Source organism: Lissotriton vulgaris, chromosome 4_1, assembly GCF_964263255.1.
Source record: "Lissotriton vulgaris chromosome 4_1, aLisVul1.2, whole genome shotgun sequence".
Taxonomy (NCBI): domain Eukaryota; kingdom Metazoa; phylum Chordata; class Amphibia; order Caudata; family Salamandridae; genus Lissotriton; species Lissotriton vulgaris.
In genome coordinates, this window is record NC_141691.1 from 1,398,302,874 (window position 1) to 1,398,329,109 (window position 26,236).

The 26,236-nt window shown below is 44.3% G+C and overlaps 1 protein-coding gene across 1 annotated transcript in view; it reads left to right on the forward strand.

The window, feature by feature from the left end:
- The window catches only part of LAMA3 (laminin subunit alpha 3), a 1,118,674-nt gene that overhangs the window by 524,807 nt on the left and 567,631 nt on the right, over window positions 1-26,236 (forward strand). Inside the window, exons 18-21 of the mRNA XM_086917979.1 lie at window positions 12,825-12,871; window positions 18,417-18,516; window positions 25,088-25,140; window positions 25,220-25,325. Coding sequence (XP_086774105.1) covers window positions 12,825-12,871; window positions 18,417-18,516; window positions 25,088-25,140; window positions 25,220-25,325 — 306 coding nt within the window. The remainder of the gene's footprint in view (window positions 1-12,824; window positions 12,872-18,416; window positions 18,517-25,087; window positions 25,141-25,219; window positions 25,326-26,236) is intronic.

Sequence of the window (26,236 nt, forward strand, 5' to 3'; positions counted from 1 at the left end):
TGCTGTTACAACGCAAGTATTACAACGCAGGGGGCGCTAGAGGGCGCACGAGCTGAATGGCTGCACTTTAGTGTGGCTCCGGCCGCCTGGCATTCCTATCCTGCTTTAATCCTTTAAATCTGCATCCACCCGCCTGAAACACGACTGGGGGGAAGATATACCACTGCTGCACACTCTGTCCGAGTTTGGTGATCCTACGACCTGCGGTGGCGGAGTTAGAGCGAGGTGAATCTGGAGCGGCGGAGACCCCGGGCTGGGTCCTCGCTGGCGGCGGCACTGGAGTTCACGTGACGACCCGGACTGACACGTGGCGTGTAGGCCGCGAAACGCCACGCGCGCCAACTTCACAGGAGCCCGTACTCCTTGGCCCTAACAGAGGATTGCTGCCTACCCGGGTGGATTTCTATACTGGCTACCAACCCTTTGGCGCATTTTAAACTGAGACGAGCATCGCTCGATTACTGAACGTCGGGTCTCGACCGCTTCTGGGTGCCACCTGCTCGCGGAACCCCTAAAAGTGCGGCTCGGACCCGCGGTACGCTCTCTGCTGTCCCGGCATGGGGAAACCGGACACCCGGCAGCCCAAGCTGCAATTTGAACCAGCAACGCAAAAGAAAGGGACTAAGCAGACGGGGGAGGGCACTCAACCGCGGAGCCCGGCAGCGGAGGTGGCCCCCATGGTCCCCGAGATCGCCACGATGCTGCAAGACATGCGACAGGGGTTTGCCACAGTGGTGGACAAGATGGACAGGCTCTCCGCTCGAATGGACGGTATCGTCCAAAAAATGGATATACACGAAGAGCGGTTAACGGAGGCCGAGCGCCGGATATCCGAAACCGAAGATACCACGACAACACATGCAACAAGGCTCTCTCGCATGGACAATGTGCTAAGGGTGATAGCCGCCAAGAACGAAGAATTGGAGGCAAGAAGCAGGCGGAACAACGTACAAATCACGGGTGTTCCGGAATCCACAAACACGGGGCGGATGGAGCTCTATGTTGAACGACTATTAATGGCCACGGTGGGGCAAGAGGCCCTCTCCAAAAAGTTTATAGTGGAACGTGCCCATCGCTCCCTTGGACCCCAACCTCAGCCGGGCGCCCCGCCTAGGCCCATTATTGCACGGCTGCTAAATTATCGTGACCGGGATGCGGCGTTGAAAGCGGCCAGAGCGAACCAGAATCTTGCCTATGAGGGAGTGTCCTTTTCCATCTACCCAGACTTTACCCCGGTGGTCCAGGAACAACGCAGAAAATTTCTGGCTGTAAAGAGGAAACTGAGAGGGCTGAATATTGACTATGCTTTACTTTATCCCACCAAGCTGCGAGTGACCCACCAGGACACGCAACACTTCTTCTTGAATCCGCAACAAGTCGAAGACTACATTAAAACTCTGCCTAAACGAGACAGGAGGGCTGCTCAGGCGGAAGGCGGACACGACTCTGGAGCGGAATGAATGGGATTTGTGACTCTCCGCATCTACTGGTTAATCTCAAATACTCCCTTGGATTAAAGCACTTGCGATTACCCCCCAGGTGACTACGGCTGGGTGGACCCGCAGGTCCAGTTGCATGCCAGGCCCCCACCCCCCCATGCTCTCTCCCTCGCCTGGACAGAGACGGTAAGAATGGAGGTGATTGCGGAGAGGAGAGGTGGGGGTGGACGACGGTGCACCTCTGGAACCCCGAGCGGGTGTACCCCACAGGACTTGCTAAATGCACTTTTGATGTTGTGTTGTTGTGGGCTTGTTAAGGGAGGGGGTGAACCAACACTGGAACCTTATTGCAGACACCCTAGACTGCCCGGACCCTCCGATGCATGCTTTTAAAAAAGCCAAAAGCATAAAGGACCATGTAGTACGCTCCATGTTGGACAGCCCTGCAGCGCCTACCATACAAAGGATGTGGAACCTTCCCGATGTGGTGGGCCATTTCAAATGTACAACGTGCAAGGCATGCCCCACCTGCTGGGAAACTAAACAACTGATGTACAACGATCTAACCATAGATCTCAAATCTTTCACGAATTGTAACACAAGCGGAGTCATTTACGCCATTCTGTGCCCCTGCAATTTGATGTACGTCGGCCAGACCAAACAGAAAGTTAAGAATCGAATCTTCCAGCACTCCAGCAGAATCCGATGCTCTACAGTTGGAGCACCTCTTGTGGATCACTTCAAGGAACACAACCACACCCCCGAATCAATGAGATGGTTAGTCCTAGAAAAAATCTCCTTGGGACCACGTGGGGGCAATGTGAACTCTATAATGAACATTAGGGAATGCAAATGGATGCACCTATTCAAAACGGTGAGCCATGGACTCAATGAGATGGATGCCAACTATGCACAAATGGCCGGACTAAATCCAGACTGACCTCCTACCTCCTGCCAAAAATCCCGCATAACCAATCATGTTCCGTTATGTGAATCCATGGCCATAAATTCCATCTCTGTATAAGATAAATTGGTAAAATCCCATAGTGGCTGCTAACACTGGGACAGCATTTAGTGGCAACTTAGTATACTAACATCATTCAATGAAAAAGGATATTTTTAACTGTGTTCTGAATGCCATTGAATAATGAAAAATGATTTCCACATGTATATATTGGATTTGGTTATTAGCTAACGTATTACTTGTTGTTATTTTTATAAAATGCAGTCACATTACAATCAGCCCGTGTTGGCAGACACCCATTTGTCAATATGGGTTTTACCACGATAATAGCTTCACCACTACTGAATGATACACTTTACAGACTCTCCCCCTCCGTAGTTCGCTCTACATAATACTCTTTGTAGAGAGTCCCTCGCCCACGCAGGACGCGTTAGATAAAACCGGCATTTCACGCCCCGTCTCTGTAAACGATTGGCCCTTTGAAGTCGAGCCTCCAACTTGATTGCAATCCAGCGGCTGCACCGCGAGTTGCTCATTCCAAGCCCAGAACCCCAGAGGTCGGACCACGGACGGCGCGTTTTAAGTAAGTCAAGCTGCTGCCTCCGTTTAATTAACTTACCAGCGGGCATGCCTGATATTAACCCGTTCACTCCACTTCTTTGTAAAATACCAGATGACACTTCCGTGTGATTTATTTAAACTAAATCTGACCCGTTTTTAATCGACATGGACTCAGCGCGTCCAGACGCTCTGCATCCATTGGGTTTTTAAACTAGATTGCATATTAACCCAACGCTCTGCAATGTTTTCCCAGGGCATTTAAATGCCATTTGTCTTTTCTTGGGAATTAATAACAGTTAACTACCTATGTTTCCAATCGACATAGACTCAGCGCGTCTAGGCGCTCTGTAACAATTGGGTTTTCAAATTAGATTGCACAGTAACCTAACGCTCTGGAACGTTTTCCCAGGGCATTTAAATGCCATTTGTCTTTTCTTGTGAATTAATAACAGTTAACTACCAGTGTGGGTATTCATTCATTTTATGAATGTCTTTCTACACAGCGCGCCTAATAAAGAATAACAGGACGTAAGCCTGGAGCAACCTGCATATAACTTTCAGGAGCAGTTCCACAAGTAAGTCCCCATTTCAGCCATGAGCCTTCTTTCATCTAGCAGCCTTAGCTAGCTAGTGACTGATTCTCAGTCTTAATTCTTTTACAGACTTCCCAGGAGCGCAACCAGGCCCTCTCCCAGACGGAAAAGATTTCTACCGTCTTGATGATGTACGTAATTTGCCACTCAATACTAATTGCACTCAGCCCACCCACCCTTTTTATTCTAAATAGGTAATGAATTCCTCTATTATTTTTGTAGGCTCTCACAACTCTCAGTCCTGATGAAGACCCCATCATGAGGCAATAATCACCCGTACAGCGTTCTTTGGGGGTCGAAACGTAGACCGCGCTACACTAGCACAGCATAGGATATAAAGAAATTAATGAATTTTAACCTATGTCGGATGCATTTTTGGAACCATGTATATAATGAGTGTAAAGGCATCTTGATTTCTACGTGATGTTCTTGAACCAGTCACACCACCTTTACCCGGTCCCTCACAACTTGCACATTTTCCCTTCCTTTTTCTTCTGAGAGCACACTTGAAATGTAATGACTATATAATTGCATTTTAGTTTTTATGTGTTATTCATGTTATTGGATATATGCTCAAAGCTCGTAAAAGTAATAGAGCGTTGATATGAACTATGCATAAATAAATGCATACAAAATATACACTTGGTCTAAATGTATACATATCATTTTCAGTTTCTTAAGTATGATAAATGAATTTTTGGTGGGTGCTATTTTGATGTGTTAGATACTGAACATTGCATACAAATTGAAACCTAACCAGGACCACTGTTTTCTATATTGACATTTCCGGACCCAGGTCCTGGAGTTTGTAGGGTCAACCCCTTTCTCACTCCTAAGGGAGGGGGGTGGGCACCGGGTACTGGCGAGTTGGGGGCGCTTCAGTGGGAGGGGGGAGGGGGATGTTCTACAGGTGGTACGCTTGTGATTGACTGGACTATGAATCTCACTTTCAACGAGTTGGGCCTGTGCCCCCGGATACTGGTGTTGTTGCAGACTGCTCCTTTCCTTGTGTTTTTGTGTAAAGGAGGGGTGGGATTGTCGGTGGAATGGCCTGCCGAACACTGGGGCATGCTTTTTGAACTATATAATTTGCGACTTATTGAGTTGGACACCTGGGTTTGTACTGAGTTTAAGGTTTGGTTTTGTTGTCTGGCATGTGCACTTCTGACTCTTCGACCATCTGCCTACTGCGGGGTGGGATGGTACATTGGTATTGCTTTGGAGGGGGGGACCTTAGACCGCTCAGTGTGGTCGACCAGGCTGTTATATGACGTGAATATTTATGGCTGTAGGGAACGTCAGTTCATATCGATTTTACTGTTATGTGGTAGACTCTCAGGATGGGGGACACTTGTCTGAATGTTCTTACTTGGAATGTGCGGGGGTTGGGGGACCATCGGAAGAGGAGGCACATTTTGGGCTACTTGGATCGACATAGTGTACATATAGCCTTTCTACAGGAAACACACTTTGCACCTCACAGGACGCACGCCTTTGGTAATAGATGGGCTTCATGTACTGCGTTCTCGTCGTATTCCTCCTATGCCCGAGGTACTGTGATATTGGTGAAGAAAGCTACTCCCTTTCATATGGCGGGCTCGAAGGCGGATACACAGGGGAGATATTGTCTGGTGTGGGGTAGATTGGGGCGTGTGACAGTGACCCTTGCATGTTGTTATGGGCCTAATGTGGATGACCCGCAATATTTTGAAACGCTTTGGGCTGCGATATTGGAAACTGGGTCGCAACACATAATATGGGGGGGGATTTCAATGTTGCTGTCAACCCGACCCTAGACCGCTCACACCAAGCTCCGCACCACTACACGAAAGGGCGAGAAGTACTGCGCGCCATTTTAGAAGAGAACCACCTTGTAGATGCCTGGCGCGCACACTGCGGGCCGACGAGGGAAGGTACGCATTTTACGGCACAGGCTAAATCCTGGGCTAGGCTTGATTACTTTTTTCTGACCACCCACCTCTATGCCTCACTGACTTGTGCACGACACCTCCCCAGAACATATTCTGATCATGCCCCAGTACATATTGCCCTGCGAGGGGCAGAGTTAGGCCCCCCTGTTACAGCGTGGCGCATGCAGGCTGCGATGCTTTTAGATGAGGAGTTTAAGGAGGCGCTTCGTGAGGAATGCTTGGATTTCTTTAAAAGAAATAAGGACTCTGTGAAAGGTGTCGAGACTATCTGGGATGCCTTTAAGGTCACACTGCGTGGTTTCTGTATTGCAAAGGGCTCTGGGGTGCTTAAAGCTATCCTGAATCGATTGAAGGCTTTGGAGGCCAGGCTGGGACGGGCGGAAGAGGCCCTCCGCACACGCCCTACTAGCGACACGCTTGCGGAGATAAGAGACTTGATTACTGAATATTCGGATGAAGCTGCGCGCGAGGCGAAGTTTAGGCATAAGTATTGGGTGGCGCGGAAATACAGGGAAGGTGAGAGGCCCGGGAAGGCGTTGGCCGCTACAGTTAGGCTTATGCGGACGCCTACTGTCATTCTAGAATTGGAAACTGCCAAGGGGCTTCTGCTCCGGGACTCCACGCAGATACTTAATGAATTTGTCAACCATTATAGTACTTTATACACCTCCAAGGGGGCGGGCGGGCCGTCTCTAGACGACTACCTCACAGACGTGGCGCTTGGGTGGCTGAGTGACTCTCAGAGGGCCTTTTTGAGTGCCCCGTTTGAAATTGATGAGGTCAGAGAGGCGATCATGAGTATGCAGTCAGGTAAGGCCACGGGACTCGATGGCATTCCTGTCGAATTTTACAAAACATACATAGACTTCATGGCCCCGGTACTACGGGAGGTGTACGAGGATGCTCTGGAAGTGGGTCATCTCCCTGCATCCATGAGGACTGCGCTGATCATCTCACTACTTAAGCCGGGGAAGTCTGCTTCGCACTGTGACTCATACAGGCCCCTCTCGTTGCTAACGTGCGATGTAAAGATACTGGCTAAACTTATTGCCACACGAATTAGTCTGTTGCTGCCAAACCTTATCCTTCCAGATCAAGCGGGCTTCGTCCCGGGAAGAGCTACGTCCCACAACCTACACACCTTCTTCTCAGTGTATGACTCCGTACATGAGGACTTGCCCATGGCGGCCATCTTTTTAGATGCCACCAAGGCGTTCGACTCACTGGAGTGGGATTATGTCTTTAAGGTGTTGAGTCGCATGGGGTTTCCGGCCATCTTCATTTCCTGGATAAAGCTATTGTATACACGCCCCACAGCCAGGGTCCTTATTAATGGGCAGCTCTCTCCGGAATTCGAGGTCTCCAGAGGGACCAGGCAGGGGTGCCCCCTGTCCCCCCTCCTTTTTGCCATCGCCACGGAACCCCTAGCTGCTAAACTGCGACAGCACTACAAGGACAGCGCGCTTAGGTGCTTCCAGAGACAAATCCTCATATCCATGTACGCAGACGACATCACACTGTATGTTCGACATCCACGTGATAACCTACACCCATTGCTTAGGGAATTCATTAGGTTCGGGGCCCTCGCAGGAGTGCAGATAAACTGGGCCAAATCTTGTATCTTCCCCCTCACTGCTTCCACGCATGCATTCCCACTGGAATACCCGCTTACTTGGACTGAGGGTGACTTTAAGTACCTAGGTATTCACGTCGAGAAGGATAGGGAGGCACTCATGAGGGCAAACTATGGTACGGCCATCAGCAAGATCAGCGACCAGGTTTCGCGGTGGATAACGCTGCCCCTTTCCATGGCGGGGAGGGCCTCTCTGGTTAAAATGATTGTGCTTCCGAAATTGGTTTATCTGTTCCTCAACATACCCTTTCACCCTGGTGCATACTTCTTTAAAAGGCTTAGATCGGAAATGCTTAAATTAGTGTGGGGTGGGAGACAACCCAGGCTCAAGTGGGAGGTACTGACTAGGCCCTATGTGCGGGGTGGATTCGGAGTGCCTGATTTCGAATTATACTTTCGGACAGCGCAGGCGCATTACGCCTATTTCTGGGTGAGACAGCCTAGGTACATGCCGCAACTGGCTGCGGAGCATTGGCTAGCACACCCCACGCCTATAGAGGGAGCACTGTACACCATTGTGGAAGGTAGGGATAAGACCCCTAACACTCTGTCTAGCACTGTTACGGCCTGGGTGCGCATTGGTGACATGCTGGGACTGCAATTACTTTATGCCCCACTTCTTACCCTGACATACCACCCACAATTGCCACTGCTGCAGGAAACTGGCTTCCGGAAACTACTGATCAAAATTCATGTACACACGTGGGGAGACTTGTATAACAATGGCACATTCCGCACCAGAGACCACCTATTTGGAGGCATACACCCTACTCCTCTGGAGATATTTTACTACCTGCGCCTGCGGCATGGGCTACAAGCCCTCACACCAGACTTTCCGCACGAACCACCTGTCCTACTTCCCCTGCAGCACATCCTACAATTCGAGAACCCCCGCAAACTGGTGTCTACGCTCTATAGATCCATACGGGCCAACATTGAGTACACTACACTTCCTGCCAAGGCAAAATGGGATCGGGAACTGCCTACCCCCCTCACTGATAAACAATGGGAGTTCTGCCTGCAACAGACGGAACGTATATCGTCCAGCAGCAGGTATAGGATCATTCACTACAAATTTGTGCATAGATTATACTACACCCCGGCTCGCTTACACAGGTTTGGATTGCGGGATGATGATACCTGTGACAGGTGTGGGGCCCCTGGGGCTGATTTTCTGCATCTTGCTTGGGGGTGTGCCCGAATACTTCAGTACTGGGACCAGGTATTTCAGGCCCTTTCTACAATGATAAACACTGAGGTAACACCGACTCCTGTGATGGCTCTGTTGGGGTATGTGGAACCTCTGCAGGCGGCTCACCGCAAGTATGTGGCGCTGGCCTTGTTATTGGCCAAACGTAGGGTGGCCTGTCGGTGGGGCAGGGGAAGGGCACCCAAATTTAAGGAGTGGGTGAGTGACCTGGTATATTGTCAGGAACAACTTCACACGTATGCAGAGTTGCTACCGCTCTCGTCCAGGCCCACTGATATCTGGGCCCCGCTGCAATGCTACCTGATAACGGAATCTTCAAATGATGATGAACTGTGAGCTGCGTTTGTTGTTCTGGGGATGGAGAGGTGGACTTGATGGGGTGTTGCGGGATGGCCCACAGCTCACTGTGCCTCGTGATTGAAACTGCACTTTAATCCCTCTATGTTGTCCTCTAACCCACCCCCCTCCCACAGCTCCCCCCCTCGGATGTCTCCGCTCTACCATGAACTGTAGCTGCCCTTAGACCACAGGGTCCCCACGCGGTGTCACCCCCCCCCCCCCAATATGTTTCCTAACAGTGGTGCACATGCTTGGAGTTTGTTATGTTCTCTTTTTCTTTACTGGTTATCAAAACTACAAAAGTGAGACGAATTTATATGCTTTACTTCTGCCTGTACTGTTACTTCATTACTGTGCTGGTATGCAGTTCTGCAACGGCTGATTGTTATTTGACCATTTTTTCTTTCCTTGATTGGCGACTTCTGTTATGGCAGCCGGCCTCCGGGTTGTGGCAGTATGCTGTGTACACTTAACGGTACTTAATAAACGTCTTGCACCAAAAAAAAAAAAAAAAAAAAAAAATGTATTACAACGCAAACCTTTACAACGCTTTACACTTGGGGGTGCTGGATAGTGAATAGTTTAATTTACTATTCCAACTCCAGTCCCCGTGGACACTAGGCAAGGTGTTGGATAGTAAATTAAAACTATTCCCTATCCTAGAGCGCCCCCCAGTGTAATGCGTTGTAAAGGTTTTCGTTGTAATACTTGCGTTTTAACAGCACTGCGTGGTAAAAGTTTTGTTGTAAAGGATGTTTCCCAAGTGCAATCGTGCCTTCCCTTAAGTATACAAAAACAAAGTGCAGCATGCTAAAAGTGCTAAATGTCAGTCATCCATTTCCAATTATCAGAAAACTTTCAAACAGTTGTAAACCTTTTCGTTTCCCAGATCCACTTGGCATAGGCCTCCTCAAACCTCCTTGTCCTTTGCATTTTATTCAACCATTTGGTGTAAGATGGTACATCTTCAGACCTCCAATTTAGGAGGATTAGGGAACGAGCAACTAAGGAACAAATCGCTGTGTAAGTCTTCGGCCTTGGTCAAATCAGACCTTTTTTCAGAAATGCCAAAAAGAGCTACCTCTGCCTCAGGGTCAAGCTTCTTATTAATTGCCTGGCTTATTGACGAGAAGATCTTGCGCTAAAACACTGTAAGTTTTGGGCACGTGTAAAATATGTGGAGCCAATCTCCCCCGCCTAGAGCCTGGCATCGAAAACATTTATTTCCACTCCTGAAAAGCGGTTGTTAAGAATTTTCGGGGTATAATAGGCCAACCACCGGGACAAAAAGGCCATCCTTTTGAAATGAGCTGCTCTAAGGGCCTTACTTCCTAGCTGGGCTATAACCTGCCACTCCTGACCAGAGAAAGAATAATTGGTTTCCTGGGTTATTTTTACCAGAACTTATTCAACCAGGGGGGAATCCTCACACTTTTCTCAAGAGAGCATACCAATTTCCAACCCGTATTAATTTATAAAGTTTACAATCTGGAGATACTCCAAAAATCCAGGCTTGTATCTGTTACCATATTTATCTAGGACCTCTTGCCAGGAGATGACTTTCTTAGAAATTAGGACGAGACCCAATTCCTCAAGACCACAGTCCTTTCATCTTTTGAGCCTGCTAGAATGGATTTGATGACCAAAAACTTTACACTCTTCTAACTTCAAATAATTGAATCCTGAAGACCGAGCTTGTTTAAAAAAGGACAGTATTCTATCGGAGAGCTCTCGGATCGTCTTATATAGTGTCTTTTTTGGTAGTTTGGATGTTTTTAAGAATATAGGAACTTGCGAGCCAGACTCCTGAATCATTCTATAAAAAAAACATATCTAACAAACCATTTGGTTCCAATAAACGTGCTGTAAGATCCAAGATCACTGCCTCATAGTAGGTACGAATATTTGGTAGCGCTAAACCCCCGTGATTGGTTCCCAACTGTAGTATGGGCAGCTTAACCCTGGAAGCTTTCCTATTCCAAACAAAATCCCTAAACATTGATTTAATCTCTTTAAAATAATAAGAATTGATCTTCAGAGGTACATGTATAAAGAGAAAAACCAATAAGGGAGGAATAGACAATTTTATGAGTTCTAAACGGTAAGAGAGTCCACTTATCGAGCAAAATTTTCATTTTATTTTGCATGAATTCAAATTAAATAATTGTTCAAATTGATTGAAAACAAAATCACCAAATATCTAATAGGTTCTGCCTTTAAGGCTTGGGATTTTAAATTATGGGGTAAAAAATTACAATCAACATTTAATGTTAAGATCTCGGTTTTATTTTGATTTATTTTAAATCCCCCTATTAATTCAAATTGACTAAATTCCTTTAGAGCCTGATCCAAATTCTGTTTGTCAGGGCACATATATAAAATGATATCTTCTGCAAATAGTTTTAATTTCGCCATCCCTTCTATTGGAGGTTTCATTTCAGAGTTTCCACGAATTCTAATAGCTAAAGGCTCGATAAAAAAGGTGATCAAAATGGGGGACGTCGGGTAGCCTTGTCTGGTTCTCCGATAAAGGACATTTCTAAAGTGGCAGAATTTAGGCACCAGAATCACTTACCATCAACAGTGCAGGACGCATGCAGAGTCAGAAAAGAAAGGAGAAATAAAAACATTTCTCCTCTTCACGACAAGTTTTTCACTGGAAAGTAAATTAGGAAAAAACATTTTGTGCTGGTTAGCGTCACTTTTGTGACACTAATCCAGCTCAAAATGTTACTAAATCTCCCCAAAAAGTGAAAGCCAATTTATAGGCCCTTCCCTTCGAATTCATCAACCAGTTTCCACGCTGTGTGAGTTTGAATACGATTTCTAGTGCTACAAATCCTGAAGAATGTTGAAAAAATACCTCAAAGGTCACATTTGTAATACATTTTCAGTGAAGAAGTGTGTCTTATGACTGAGAATCTGGCGATAAAAGTTTTCGAAGGTAGAGTAAGATATATTACCCAAAGAAAAAGGCTTTGTTAAGAGGGGTCCTTATTTCTTGGGTACAAATATTTCTCAAGAGGTTTGCAGGTGATATCAAAAGCAGATTTCAGACATTTGGATTCACTTTATGGAAGCACCTGGGTACAGATCACTACGGTAAAGGAAAGAGCTCTAAGTTGGTGAAAGTGTTTCTGCAGGACAAATAAGGATAGATAACTACTGATTCCAAACAGTTATCTTATTGCAGGTCTCTGTGACCAAAGTACACTCCATCAGAATACTGACAGAAGTCAAATATGGATCCACAGTCTTGAATCTGCTTGAAATGAGCACCTAGTGAAGAGCTGTAATGGGGATTAAAAGTCTCGGAGCCAGTGTGTGGCTTCAGAAAAGTAGGAGGGTCTTGGCTCAAAACCATGCTGATGGTTTCTCTCTGCCAAATAACTAAGCATTTTAGCACAATGTAGTTGGTGTTAACTTCAAGCTCCTCTGGTATCCTTCCGATGCAGCACTTAAAGACAAGGTCGTCAGGATTTAAGGAGATTTTGTCCTTGTTCTCCCCATGAGACCACGGGACTTCCTTAGCAATCAAAAAACATCCCAAAAGGTTTCATCTCAAGCACTGATTTAGTGTAATCTGACATTTATCCAAACAAATATTGGATATTACATTGTCAATAGAATTAAGGTCAAGATTCAAAATCACTTTTAGACCATCATGCAACTGAAATCACAACTGATTAATCCAAATCAACAAATAAACCATAACCAATAATTCATGATTCTAACAAATTATCCTATTATTTGGTCACAAGCACCCATAAGAAAGACACGGGTCTGCAAACATGCAGAACTGCTTTTTTCATCACCCCACAGTTACATAACCATTGTTGAGATGAGATGTAGCAATAATTCTACTGCCCTCTATGTTTCCAAGGAATGTTGGCAATATGGTACAGTGGCATCTTTTTAGAAAACATGTCAAATTTGCAACTATTTTGATGGACCCACCTTCCTGAATATTGATACTTTTTCTTACATGGTTATGGGGATTTTTAAACAATGTTGTGCAGTAAAGGAACATGCAGGTTTGTTGTGCACACAAGTATATTTTATTCTCCTGGCCTTCAACATAGTGTCTCTACTTGCTCATAGAATTCATTCCTGGTTAACAATTTATTTTCCTTCATTTTTATGCTAATTACCAGGCTCTTCCGGTGAATGTGATCCAGCGGGTACCATTGATCCCCAAACTGTAAGTAATAATAATAATAATTAATTGTAATGTATCACTTCATTCCAAATGTCTGCCATTAATTACTAAGTGTAGCAGTGGTTACTATTGCCTAATGAAATTGTAATCAATATTCTGACTTTTAGAAGACTGGCACATTAAATTGGAAGTGCCCGGGTTCAAACTTAGAGCTTGCAGATCATAACATATCAGCAGAAAGTGCTAAACTCACAATGCAACCCTGGCCCTCGAGTAAAGTTTTATCAGTGTGTGAAACGTAGATGACTTCAACCCCTACATAAGAACCTATAAATATTATCCTTGTTGGGGCCTACAGCTAAATTTAATATTACCATTCTATGATGATTCAATGACGAGAATGTCTACGTGCTAACAAGGAAATAATATCTTATTACAGACCAGTTGTCACATCGCAATAAGCCTCTAATGAAAAAAAATTCAGAAATGGAGCTACATTTCTGTGTGTGCATTTGGGGGGTCAAGTTTATTTTTGTCTTTATATTAGTCCTGACAATATCTACCAAGTATTTTACACCCATGTGCTTTAACTATTTTTCTCCATAAAGAAACACATATTTTTAGTCCAGAAAAAACAGAAAAACATGTTAAATAGTAAAAGTAACATAACGTAGAATGTGCATTTCTAAAGCACACATTCACCCAGAAGGGAATCTTGGTGCTAAATAACAGATTGTTATTTTTACCCAACTCAATGGTACTCACTTTGTCAACCTCAGAAGAATGAAAGAGTGAGCAGACCCACCAGGATTTGAACCTGAGTGTAAATATGAGATCAAATACAGGCCCCTACAGTGGACACATTAGTCCACTAAGCCACCAGATGCAGCTTCTGTCGGGTGAAAAGTGCTAGCATTTGCATGTTATGATTCCACAACACTGTACAAAATTCCTTGTGATAGCATACCTAAACAAACTTGGTTGTGCTCAGAGAAGAATTGTACCTATTTAGACTTTGTTCATTTAGGAAAAGTAAAATCTAGGGACCTATTTTGACATTTATTCCATTATGTGATCCAGGAATGTTTGAATTAATAGGATACACTTGAAGTGTTGCAGCACAGGTCTGTCAATGCAATTTTCTCCATGTTCCTTCGGTATTCTACCAGAATATTGTGAATTAAATATAATCTAACAAAAATATCATAGCCAGAAAAATAGACTGACACAATTTTGTGAAGCTAGGTATATATAAGTAGGTATAGATTAACTATTCAATAACGCCACATATATGTACCTTGAAGATACACATATCTTGAATACATCTGTTTTTATTGCCCAAGTAAGAGTTGGGGCCTATATAAATAAGCTATGATATGTTTTGCATTTTTTAGATAAATACAGCAATCCAATCCAATCCAAAATTCTTTATTCGCCATTTTACATTGACGCCATAAAAGTACAGATTAAAAAAGACAATAATGTGCAGTTTAAAAAGGACAGAGACTGTTACTCTTGCAATTCATTGGGCCCGTCTCCCCCCCCCACATGTTAGTCAAGATTATGGGGGTATTTTACTCAACGAGTCCCTCTAGTGTCTCTTAATTTTACTGCTAACCTTAAGAAATTTGTCACAGAAAGTAAGGTCAGGGGGTCTTGGACCATTTGTAAGTATAAAATGGCCTCATTCGCATGCCTAAATTTGGCTTTTTTCAGCAAACTTACTAAAAAACGGCGCCTGGGCAATGAATAAAATGGACATAATAATACAAAATGAAGGGTATCCTGCGGAGATCATTGATCGCAGCCGCAGGGACTTTTTGACTCAACTGAATTAGTAAAACCCGCTGGGTCGGCTAGTAAGTGATGTAAAAAGTTGAGCCTAAAACGTGTGATTAAGAATCTATCCTGGGCATTGTGTATGAGGGTGAGGTAAGGTTCTATTCCTTCACAGGTCCTCACTAAACCATGGGCTTTGACTGATTGTTTGCCCCAGTCCCTAACTTCTCTGGATGAGGCTTTGTATTTGAAAAACATCTCCTTTACCGAAGCTTGATCCCGACCTGTTATACCGGTCGGCATTAGAAAAAGGTCCTTACAGCCAATATTTTTCAAAGCTCCCTTTATGTACTTCAGCCATGGGATATTCATTCCCCTATCCCTCCCCAGGCAATCCATAATTATGTGCTTATTCAGCCTGGCCTCTGGGTTAGCCCAGATCTTTAGCCATGCTAACAGGGGCCTACTCTCACCCTGTCCTCTATAAACGCTCCACCCAGTTCTTCATGTATAATATAAGAGGGTTCGCACTCTGGGACTTTGAGGAGCCTTCTCAGATATTTGTTCTCCTCTATCTGCAGCTTGTCGACGTTGACGATCCCCCGCAATTCTGCCCCGTACGCAGCTTTAGACTAGCAAATTGAGTTGTATAGGTTCATCATTTGCTCCGGCGACCATAGCCCTAGTCTGCGAACGAAATTCATTATTGCCCCTGAGCTGGATATTAGCTTATTGCATCGTTCCTCAATCAGTGATTTAAAATGTAAGCCCCTATAGAATAAAATGCCCAGGTACGAGAAAGACTGTACCTTCGCTAAACTAAGTGCGCCTATTCTATAGTCAAAAATAATTCTGGGTTTAGTCCCCATCTCCATGACATACGACTTAGTCAGGTTGGCGGATAAATCTAAACTAGTCATAAAATCCACGAAACCGTCTATCAGTCGCTGTAGTCCCAGTGGAGTACGTGCCAACAGGACCGCGTCACCTGCATAGAGCAGGACGGGGATTGCTCTACTGCCTACTCTGGGTGAGTCCACCTTTAGGCTTCTTAGCGATTGTTCTAGGTCATTGATATACAGGGAGAACAAGAACGGGGCCAGAATGCACCCATGTCTTACCCCGCTGGTGCAAATAAAAGGCTCGGTGTTAGCGCCATCCAGATTGTACCTAACTTTGGCCGATGTATTCCAATGCAAAGCTCTCAGGATCTTAATGAGCTCTTGGTCCGCCCCTAGGTTAGACACTAAGGCCCGCAACTTCTCCCTGTTCACACAGTCAAAAGCTGCAGTAAGATCCATAAAGGCTAAATAAACCGCTGAATTATTAGCAATGGTGTATTTTGCCACTAGTAAATATAAATTTAAGCATTGGTCTGTCGTTGATCTGTTGGCCCTAAATCCGTGCTGAACATCAGTAAGGATGTGGTGGTCCTCAGCCCAGCTCATTAGGCGATTTAAGACAACTCGACCCAGCACTTTAGCAGTCACGCCTATCAGGGGGATAGGACGATAGCATTGGGGGCTGTCTCTGTTCCCCTTTTTGAAAATGGGCACTAATATAGCCGTTGACCATGAGCGGGGGAGCGCCGAAGCTATGGCAGCATTTATTACTCTTGTTAAAGCTGGCCCTTGCTTAAGAAAAGGTCCGGGGGGATCCCGTCGGGTCCCGGAGCCTTATTTCAGGTAAGGCCCAGGATACCCGCGATAATCTCTTCTAGGGTGAATTCTAGCGCCACCTTCCACCTCCCCCCACCCTCCTCATTCTCCTGTATCTCTGTGTTCTAGAAACTCGCTCCTCTCTCCATCGACCCCACCTCTCATTCTGCCAGGCTGACCAGACCTCTCCCTATCGGTCTCAAAGTGCCCACAGTTAAACCTATAATCTACTGGTGTGTAGAAATAACTTAAATCCTGCACCTGGATTTTGGATCGTGAGCCTGTCTAAGGGCCTTGGGTGACATAGTGCACTACCTTTGGGTCTTTGAAATTAACCACAATGCAATCCCCTGCAACATTTTTGTGCCTGTGTCCCAACCATCTCACTCTTCTCACAAGGAGGATCTTGCAGTGAACATCTCGGGCAGTGATCTATTACTGTTTAGCCAGTGTATTGTCTTGTTTTTAAGTTGGTCATAAGATTCAACTATACTCTGTTCCAATTCAGGGACACCAGTCAGGACAGCGACATAGGGCCTACAGTCTGGGGGCAAATCTAAATAGGATGCGGTTTCTTTGCCTCATTTCTTCCCCTATCATTACTTATTACCCCCTGTAACCCTGCAGGATCTTTGTTTCCACTACTTACGATTCCCCCCCTGACTTATCAGTGCCCAATGATTGCACAGCATGAACCGCAATGGGTGGGACGGTAAAGTTTGAGCGGGGTGCGCCATCCATTTCTTCCTCCCTTCCTGACTCTTTAGTATGACCACAGCTCACTACGGCCCCACTGCAATGGGATGCCTGGTCTTCACCTTGGGGATGCCCAGTAGGGGTTATCTCGCAGGGAAAACCAGGACGGGTTCCCAAAGCAAGCGCTAAGAGACCTGTCGGTGATTTGGCGCTATATAAATCGAAATTAACATAACATAAGATAACATAACATAACATTTTGTGGTCAATGCTACCCAGAGTGTGCATTATCAGTCCTTCCGCCTTCCCAAGTCTATTCTCAATTGCAGAGAGTCTTTCCATTAGGGGCTTCAGACAGGATGTTATAAGTGCCCCTATTTTTGTCCAGTACATTTCCTTAGTCTGCAATGATCCAGTTGCAGTTACAATCTCGACCATATTCGGAGCATTTTCTGCAGACTGGGATCCTTGTGGGCCTTTGGTAATTGAGGGGTCAGCATTAGGGGTCTCTCTCTGGGTGCTTGGGTTAGAGGTCTTGGGCTTCTTCCTTTCTGCTGTGAACCTCCACGTGTGGCTCCTCACTTCCTTTTCGAGGCAACCCCCTGCAAGTGTTCAGATAATTGTTGGGGCTCTTTGTGAACTACTGCCATACCCGTCACTGTATTCATTGGCGGTTTTGGCAGTATGCTACGGGGTGGTAAGGATGCTGAGATTTCCTGTATACTTGTATTCTCAGTCTGTGGGCCGATAACCAAAACGATCTGGCCATGGTTTTCTGGCGAACACACGTTCGTAATGGCCCCCAAAGATGATCTTTTAGAAAATATGGGTCCATAGAAAGGCGCTGTTCCGTGAGGGCAATCTCGTGTGCAAGTTCTGATGGGGCCCTCGTTATAAATTGATCGAGGGTTCCTGCAACATACCCAGTTCCAGCTGCTTTCCTCCCTCTTCCCTCTCGGGCTGTCATTTTGATTCGAAAAAGGGGGAAACAATAAAAATTAGCGCAGAAACAATGATTAAGACCACTTAAGGGACCGCAGGGAGTGTCAGAGGCCTTAGAGGGGGGGCCTAGCCCAGCTTCTGCCTGGCTCTAACGGGCTCAAATGGGCCCGCCCTTGGCCCGGGCTTCGTCCGCGCGCGTCACGCGAAGCGGGGCCGCGAGCCGTGAAGTAGCGCTGTGGGCGGGATTCTGGCACAGGTGGGCTAGTTTGCAGGGCTCCTGGTTATTGTAGTCACCAAAACGACAGCTCCAATGTAAGGCTGCGAGCGGCAATATAGCAATAAAATAACAAAGCAAGCCCTGAAAAAGGCCCTCTGGGCCTCTAAAATGGAAACTGAGCTGAATTTTCTATTTTTGCTACATGTCCTAGATTGCTTAAATTCACAAAAGTATTCTAGTTATTTTTGTATCCATACAAAAGATAACATGGTATTATGATCTTCTCTGTCATTAGGGCGTTTGCCAGTGTTTATCAAATGTTGAGGGACCAACCTGCAGCCGCTGCAAACCTTTATACTGGAACTTGGCCTTAGAACATGCAGACGGATGTATAGGTAAGATTGCTTACTAACAAAACTTTAATTTATGGACAAGAAAGCAGACTGTTTAATCATAAACATTTCCCAATTCTTTTTAGCCATTCGATTGATTCATGCATGCTTATGTATAGACTTTAGATATACTCTAATGATAGTTTGAAGATGCAAAATGCAAATGTGAAGTAATTTATTATAGCATGCCTCCGGTGGGCTATTAAAAATGTGGTCTTCAGACCTGGCCAGGATTTTAAAAGTAGTCCTATTAAATCCCTGCTCTTTTTATTCTGTGATTTCCCAGTACCAGACTTCATAATATTGGGATTGGAAGTCTCTTGCATTGCCCTGGAGCACTCTCCTGCATCCTGTTCTGTGCAGTCTATGTTTTTTTGCAATTTTATTTCTTAGTGAGTCCGGCACTCATGCAAGCTCATTGAGGATTCTCCCTAATCATGGACTACAACTTCAAAGAAGTGCGTTAAGGTTGACGCGGCACATAATGTCACACATCTGAAAGAGTAGCTGCTGCCATCTTTAACCAAGTTCGGTGGAACTAGAGGTGGTACCTGCATGATATTTGATGAAAGGATAGCTCTGTTCCCCTCAATGGAGATGCTTACTGGCCTCCCCCATGTAATAGGTTCTGCCAGTCCCCCTCAACTTAGAGCTTTTACTTTCATATTAGTGAGATATGTATGCAAGGTGTGTCTGCTCATTTGTGTATGTAAAAGGTGAGTGTGAGGTTTGTGTGTGTGTGTGTGATTTTCCTAGTTTGCACAGTTCCTAGTATGTGTAGCAGCCTAAAATGGTGGAGGGTTTTGTGCGAGGCTTCTCAGGTCTCTGCTTACCTGAAAGCCTGCTCATTTATATTTCTTTCCCTCCTACTCAACTGTAAATTGATGCAGTGGATAGAATTGTCAGGCTTTCACCCTTTGATGTTGCAGCAGTGCTTCTGTCAGGGTGCTCTCAGCTTCCCCTATACCTGATTCCTTCCTGATCTACATATCTCCGAGGTGTTTCCTGCTGTCTGGGGTCCAGTAAATATTTTTCTTACCCGGCTGGAAGCAGCCCATGGGTTGCTCCGATTGTGAAGGAACCTAGCATGAGCTGATCATGCAGTTTCTATGCTCTCTGGTTGGAAGGGCCCCAAGAACTTGAAAGTTGTAGAAGAGTTGATTGGTTAGCTCTCTCCATAAATCCATGCCCACTTGACCAGTAACTTGTTTCAGGATTTCTTCAGTGAGCGGCATGCACAGTAGCAGAGAGACTTGTGTTTCAGGCACAATACTTGGTTGGTAGCTGTCTCTCTGTCCAGGCTGAAATAAGCTTGGATCCAATAACTTGAAGAGGAGCTCCTGTTTACCTCCAAAAAGACTTCCGTCTGTGAAAAGCAAATGTCCAGGATATGCAGAGCTCAGATGTAGTGAGTAGACAAGTATGAGCCTCACCAACCCAAGTGCACAAGATCACCTCACCTAGCTGTATGAGGACATCACTTTACACCATCTATTTCCATCACCTTTGCTGAAGAGAATGAGTCGCCTTTGTCCATGACCATTTCCATGCTGCAGAGATACCTGTGTGATGGCTCAGTTTTATTGGAATTGGAATCATTGTTGGCCTGCCCTGAAAGTGAACATCCAGAAGTAATAGGGATAGCTGCACAAGTAAATATCGTAATATATTGTCATCTGGAACTAGACACTAAGCTGACCAATTGTGACACGTGTCATGTGGGCCTGAATGAAGGGAAGACAGAAGCGAGGCAAAGGCTATATCACTAAAAAAAGATGATAGTGCTGCTAAAATGGTGCATGTAACTCACCTCACCTGTCTGTGTCTTTTATTCGATCCCAATGATATTCCGCAAAAGAGATTTTTTTGAAGCTGATTAATTCTTTTTTTTAATTTCTATGTCCTGGAGGGACACCACATTTGAGCTCAATTCATTTCCAGAGCAATGGTGGAGGACTTTCAATGCCCAACCCACATCTATATGCAACGGTATTTAGTGCTGTTGGCTTAGCAAGAAATCCCAATTGGTCCAAGATCTGGATGGGCAGTTTATGTTACTGAATAGCACTTGTAAAGGTCAAGAGATATACTTAACATTGGTGGGAACAGTCTCTATATGGTTGGATATGTCAATGATCCGGGCTAAAGATTTAAATGATACCCTTTCAGGAGTGCTGAATAGAGTTCCCCCGGGTTGGGCAATGTGCCTAACTCACACAAAAGCTGCAAAAACTGTAAATGGGCTGCACTTGGTGGATGTATGGAGGGAACGCCACATAATATGTTCTTAATATTCATCCCACACAGCTAGTATAGCAGGATAGACTATGTATTTGTCAGGCACAGTATTTCTAATAGGTGCTTAGACTCATATTACCTGGGATGGAACATATCAGACCACTCCCTTCATTGTTTACAATATAAGTGGAATATTATAGAGCCAGAGTTCTAACATGGAGGATCAGGGCGTAGTCCCTTCAAGACCCCACTTTCTGCAGAGATATGAGTGCAGTTCTGTCAGGCATCGTTGAGATTAACTGGGGATGCCTTTCCAATAAGGACAAATAATGGGATGCCATAAACGTGGTAACAAATGGAGCTGGCATAACTACAGTCAGACATAAAGAAAATGAAGACATTAATCACCTAGTAAGTTCAAATTGATATAAACCTAAGCTAAGAAAAGAGCTAACTGATAGTAAACAAAAACACAGCTTGTAAAAGATTAGCCTGGCTATCCTAGAGGGTGACATATAGACCTCTGATCCTTGGCATTGTGGATCAGGCTGGAGGGATACATTGCACACAAATGGCAGACACATAGACCTCACATAGTGGATAAGGCTGAATGAATATACCGCGCATGTTTGTTTAAAAAGGCTAGAATTTCTGCACCTAACCCAGAACAGAGAGGCCAGCTGGATGACCCTTTGACTTAAGAAGAGTTACATTGATGGTTGTGAACTGGTAATAAACCTTGCGCCTTGGCAGGCTACCTATTGAGTCCTACCAAGCCTATTGTGGCACTCTGCTGAAAAACCGGTGGAGGTATGTTATGAGGCAGTTGCAAAGTTCAAATCGTATAGCCATTATTGATGCTTTTGGTAGTCACTAAAATACTTATTGGAGCCATCGCTAAGAGATTTCTCATAGTTGTTGAGAAGTCAATAGAAATTGATCAAATGGAATGCATCCCAGTCATAATTCCATACTTAAGGTGAGGTTGATGCCCCATATAAAAGACAGTCTGGACAAGGCAGCAGAAGCCTAAGCGGTGGAATCCCTCAACATTGAAAAGATGAAGATAAGTACTTTGAGTCGATCCTAAGATATGAAATGGATAGAATGCATGATTCAATAAAGTTTTGGTCAAGACTCCCACAAACTACCATGATCAGGATTGCACTGATTAAACTGGCTCTGTTGCCAAGCTCTCTCTTTGTATGTATTTCAGGAAGTCTTTTGCTTGGTTCTACTGATACTGGTTTGAGAACTGGACAATTTGATGTGATGCCTGATATGGGCTTGTACTCACCCAAGTATACAATTCGAAACTCTAAGGTAACTTATGGGAGAGGTAGGGGGTGTGCCAGGCATTGAGTGTTACTGCCTGATCTGCTGAGATACATCACTCCCCAGAATGGCTTACAGACACCTCTGGCAGGGAAATCGGATTTTTAGGAGTTTGTCATGGGAACTCAGATAGCGATTACAAACCCCAATAAAAGTAGACTGGCAATTATTCCACCTAGTCTCTCTAATGTAGCAAGTTTGAGACCGGGTCACCAGAAAGATCGTTAATGGAATTCCTTTGTTTCCAAGCCGTATAGTGGTGCATACAAAACTTCCATAAACTTTACTCAGGAGGTAAGGCGAGTGTCGGGATAGACAATAGGCATGAGCAAATAGGTGGCATATTTGAGGGTGAACTCTTACACACCTTTGAAGATGCAAGGGGACAGATTCTAGATTGAGGGGAACGTTTCCTGTTTCCTGTTGTGTGCACGGTTATTATAAGCAATACATGATACAGAGGAGGAATTGATTGATTGATTGATTGATTGATTGATTGATTATAGCTCTTATATAGCGCATGCTGTCACCCTACGGGCATCCTGGAATTACCGTGTAGACTGCCAGGGTGTACAACACTGGTGGAACTCATGTCCCTAACTCAGGGAGGGAGACCGGTGCCTTCAGGGACCACCCGAAACATGAACTGATGAGCTAATCTGAATAGGACAAAGATAGAGGGGTGCTATTGTCAGATGAGGAATAGGATAGGGCATTGGTGTACAAAAAAGGAGTGAAGCAAAGTCTAATTTTAAATATAATTAAAGAACATCTCACCCTCATTATGCTACATAAAATATATCACAATATATCGGAAGGTTGCCAGAAATGCCGATCAAGGGCTGTAAACTGGATACACATTATATGGACGTGAGCAGTTCTACAGGACAGCTACACAATTACAAAAAAACAAGTGGAAATATAGAGCAGCTGAAATTATACAAGGTGCTGGGACTGCGCCCATTCCCATAGAGAAATTACATATGCCGTCCTATGACTTTATTGGGCCTCTTATTGGGTAAAATGTGCATAGGTATCCATTGGGTGCAGGTGGGGGTTTGTCTGCACCCCTTGTGCAGAAAGACATTAAGAAATATGGATGTGAATGATCTGCACAGAGACCAAGGTAGGCAAGGGCTTGGAAAGCCAGAGGGAGCAATGTAGGAACATAGGTGTTGGCACAGAATCGAATGACCGAAGGCTCTTACTGAGGTGTGCATGATGTGCGCACCCCACCCCAAGTGCATTGGAAACGTCTGTGTCAATAATAATGTGGACCCTCCTTACCAAAGCTGCAGCCTTGTGGGGTGATTTGCACTCCGTTTCCAGTCTGCTTGGGTGCTTGTTTATACTGAAAACTGCCACCCAAACGTTTATTAAAAAAACGTAAGGCAGCTCAAGAGGTGCAAAAGAGGTACTAGAAGAGGAGGCTGAGAGGGCATAGACGTAGGGAGGAGGAAGAAGAACTGGGGGAAATTACTATATAATGGTTCATTGTTGGTGTTTTGTAATGTGTTCCAAAGGGTTCGTAACTGTGGGTGCAATTAATACTATTGTATTTGATAAGCTGTCATAAATGGGACGCTGAAACAAGTGTAATGTGAAAATGTCAGTAAAAACTCTGGATACAAAAGAGAAAACTGTATTTCCTACTCATTGACAACATTTGTACCTTTTGCTGTTCAAAACTGTGCTGTCACTATTACTGCCTGCAGGCGCAGTGGGGCCCTTTGGAGCACAGTAGGTGCAAAATAAAAACCCACTATAAGTAAATAAATAAATACATTTCGCATTATACCTAGACACTCACCTGACAGCATTGTCACGATTAACAATGCACTTCAGACTTATCACATTGTGGTCGTATCTCAAAGAAATATCTACAGGCTGATATATGATTTTCACAGGTCAACTGGGTGCTCTCCACCCAAAGAGAAATAATTAATGCAAACGGAAAAAAAGCCGATAGCTCTGACTTGCATTTTGAGTCCTATCTAAAACATTAAGACAAGTCTGCTTCAGTGAAAAAAAACGAGTCAAATGATTGGTTTCTGCATACAATACACCTGTGAGATTAAGAATGTAATGTGTGATGATTTAGTGTACTTTTGAAATATAACAAAGTCCCTCATTCACTGCAAGCCATTCACATGAGCTGGAATGAAACATTAAACGCACAAATCTAAAGGAACCATTTTAGCAACCTTTGAATAAAGAAAGATTATGGAAAAAAACAGCATGTTTCTACTGCTAAGCCTTGTAGTTTGCATGCAGCTCTTTCATGCTGGCTCCTAACTCACAGACCTATATTACAAGAATTATAACTTGTGACCCGCAGGTAACACACAAACCTCTGCAGCAAAATGTGCAGGCCACTGGGCTGTCTACATGAAATACAAATCACATGGTGCACGCGTTCCTTTGTAACAGGCTCATTAATGGTCAATGCTATTTTATGTAACACCAGAACTACTGGGAATAAACGGAAATATGTTTCCATAGATTGGAAACCGAAATAATGTTAAACAAACTAAGTTAATAGCAATAACAGTTCGAAAAGCTTTTTAAGATAAAGAAGTACTTATGTGAGTGAGGAGCAGCATTTAAAGAGTAAGAGTGTTGACTACATGGACTACTCATACTGTGTGGATGTTTTATTCTAGATTGCTTTTGTTTTGTGATGTAATGTTCTTTGAAGTGCTGCGTGGAGTGGCATTAAAGGAATAATAATGCATAATGGTAGCCTCCGGTCTTGTAATGAAAGTCACTGGGTGGAGTCAAAGCTCACTCTGTGAACATTTGGAGGAATTGATAACAATAAGTCTATAGCCAGCTTTGCACTAGCCAGAACAAAAATGTTTGAGGATACTCAAAGTACTGCACTTGCAGAACAAATGCACTTCTTACGGGGCGCGGTCTATGACCTTGCATTACCAGATACCCTCAGCTCATAGATATAAACGTGAGATCCTTATTTTATGTTTTTAATGCTTCTTTGCAGCCTGCCAGTGTAACATAAAGGGAACCATAAGTGGAGTTGCAGAATGCCAGCAGGTAATCTGAAATAGCCTTGCATAAAATGTCTGTTTCCAATTAAACCAGCTCGTAACCCATTTCAATCTTTTCTTTACAGGTGGATGGGAAGTGTCCTTGTAAAGTGAATGTGTGCAGTGAGCCTTGTGACACCTGTAACAGTGGCTATTTTGCTCTCACGGGTAGTAACTACTTTGGGTGTCAAGGTACAGTGATGACAAAGTGCATGCTACCACATATCTAATGCATGCTTCAAGAAGGCATGGGTCATATCAAGCATGAGCATTCTCTGCTGCCCGAGGTGTGTGGCAAAATAAATCACATCTTACAACTTTTCTGTCAATAGGCAATATAGAAAGCATAGACATGTGTTTTATAATGATGCGTAAACTCCGACTGCTAGTGGGTGGATAAAATGAAGTCTAGATTCAGGCATTGACAGTTAAATGGATGAGTTGGGCCTTGAAGGCAGAAAAAGAGTTGTGGTACTTAGAGTGGGACTAATGCAAGCTGTAGTAGCTGGTTCACTGCATCCTGTGGGAGCTTTTTAGGCATGCCTGCAGATCAGCGACTGCTGATAAGGTGCCCTGCCTAATGGTAAACATAGGAAGAGTAAACCTGAAAGTGGGTAGATTCAGATTACAAAGAGAAAAGATGCTTTACAGTCTGTGATGGAGACTACAAATTAGTTGGCATATATTGGAGGTAATTGCTTAATACATATTCTTCTCTAAAGAATATTCTAATGATTTATCTGAATAAATCAGGTTTAAAATTCATAATCAGTAGTTTAATTTGAACGATAAATAGTATTTGACATTCATAAGTATGTTACTGATATTCCACGTTCATTCACATATAGTAATGTCCAACTGGAGTTCCTGCTGTTCTGGTATATGTATGTGTTGTCATGTTTTAATATTTGGGTATAAAAAGAAAATCCAGTACCCTATCTGCGTAGTAATGCTCATTGCATAGAGATTGTTTTGTCCACTGATGACACCTTTCTACTGTGCTATATCTCCCTGTGGTATTCCACCCTAATTTTGACTAAAATATCATGTCACCAGAATATTATGTCAAAAATATTGAGGACCAGAATTTAATTACACATATA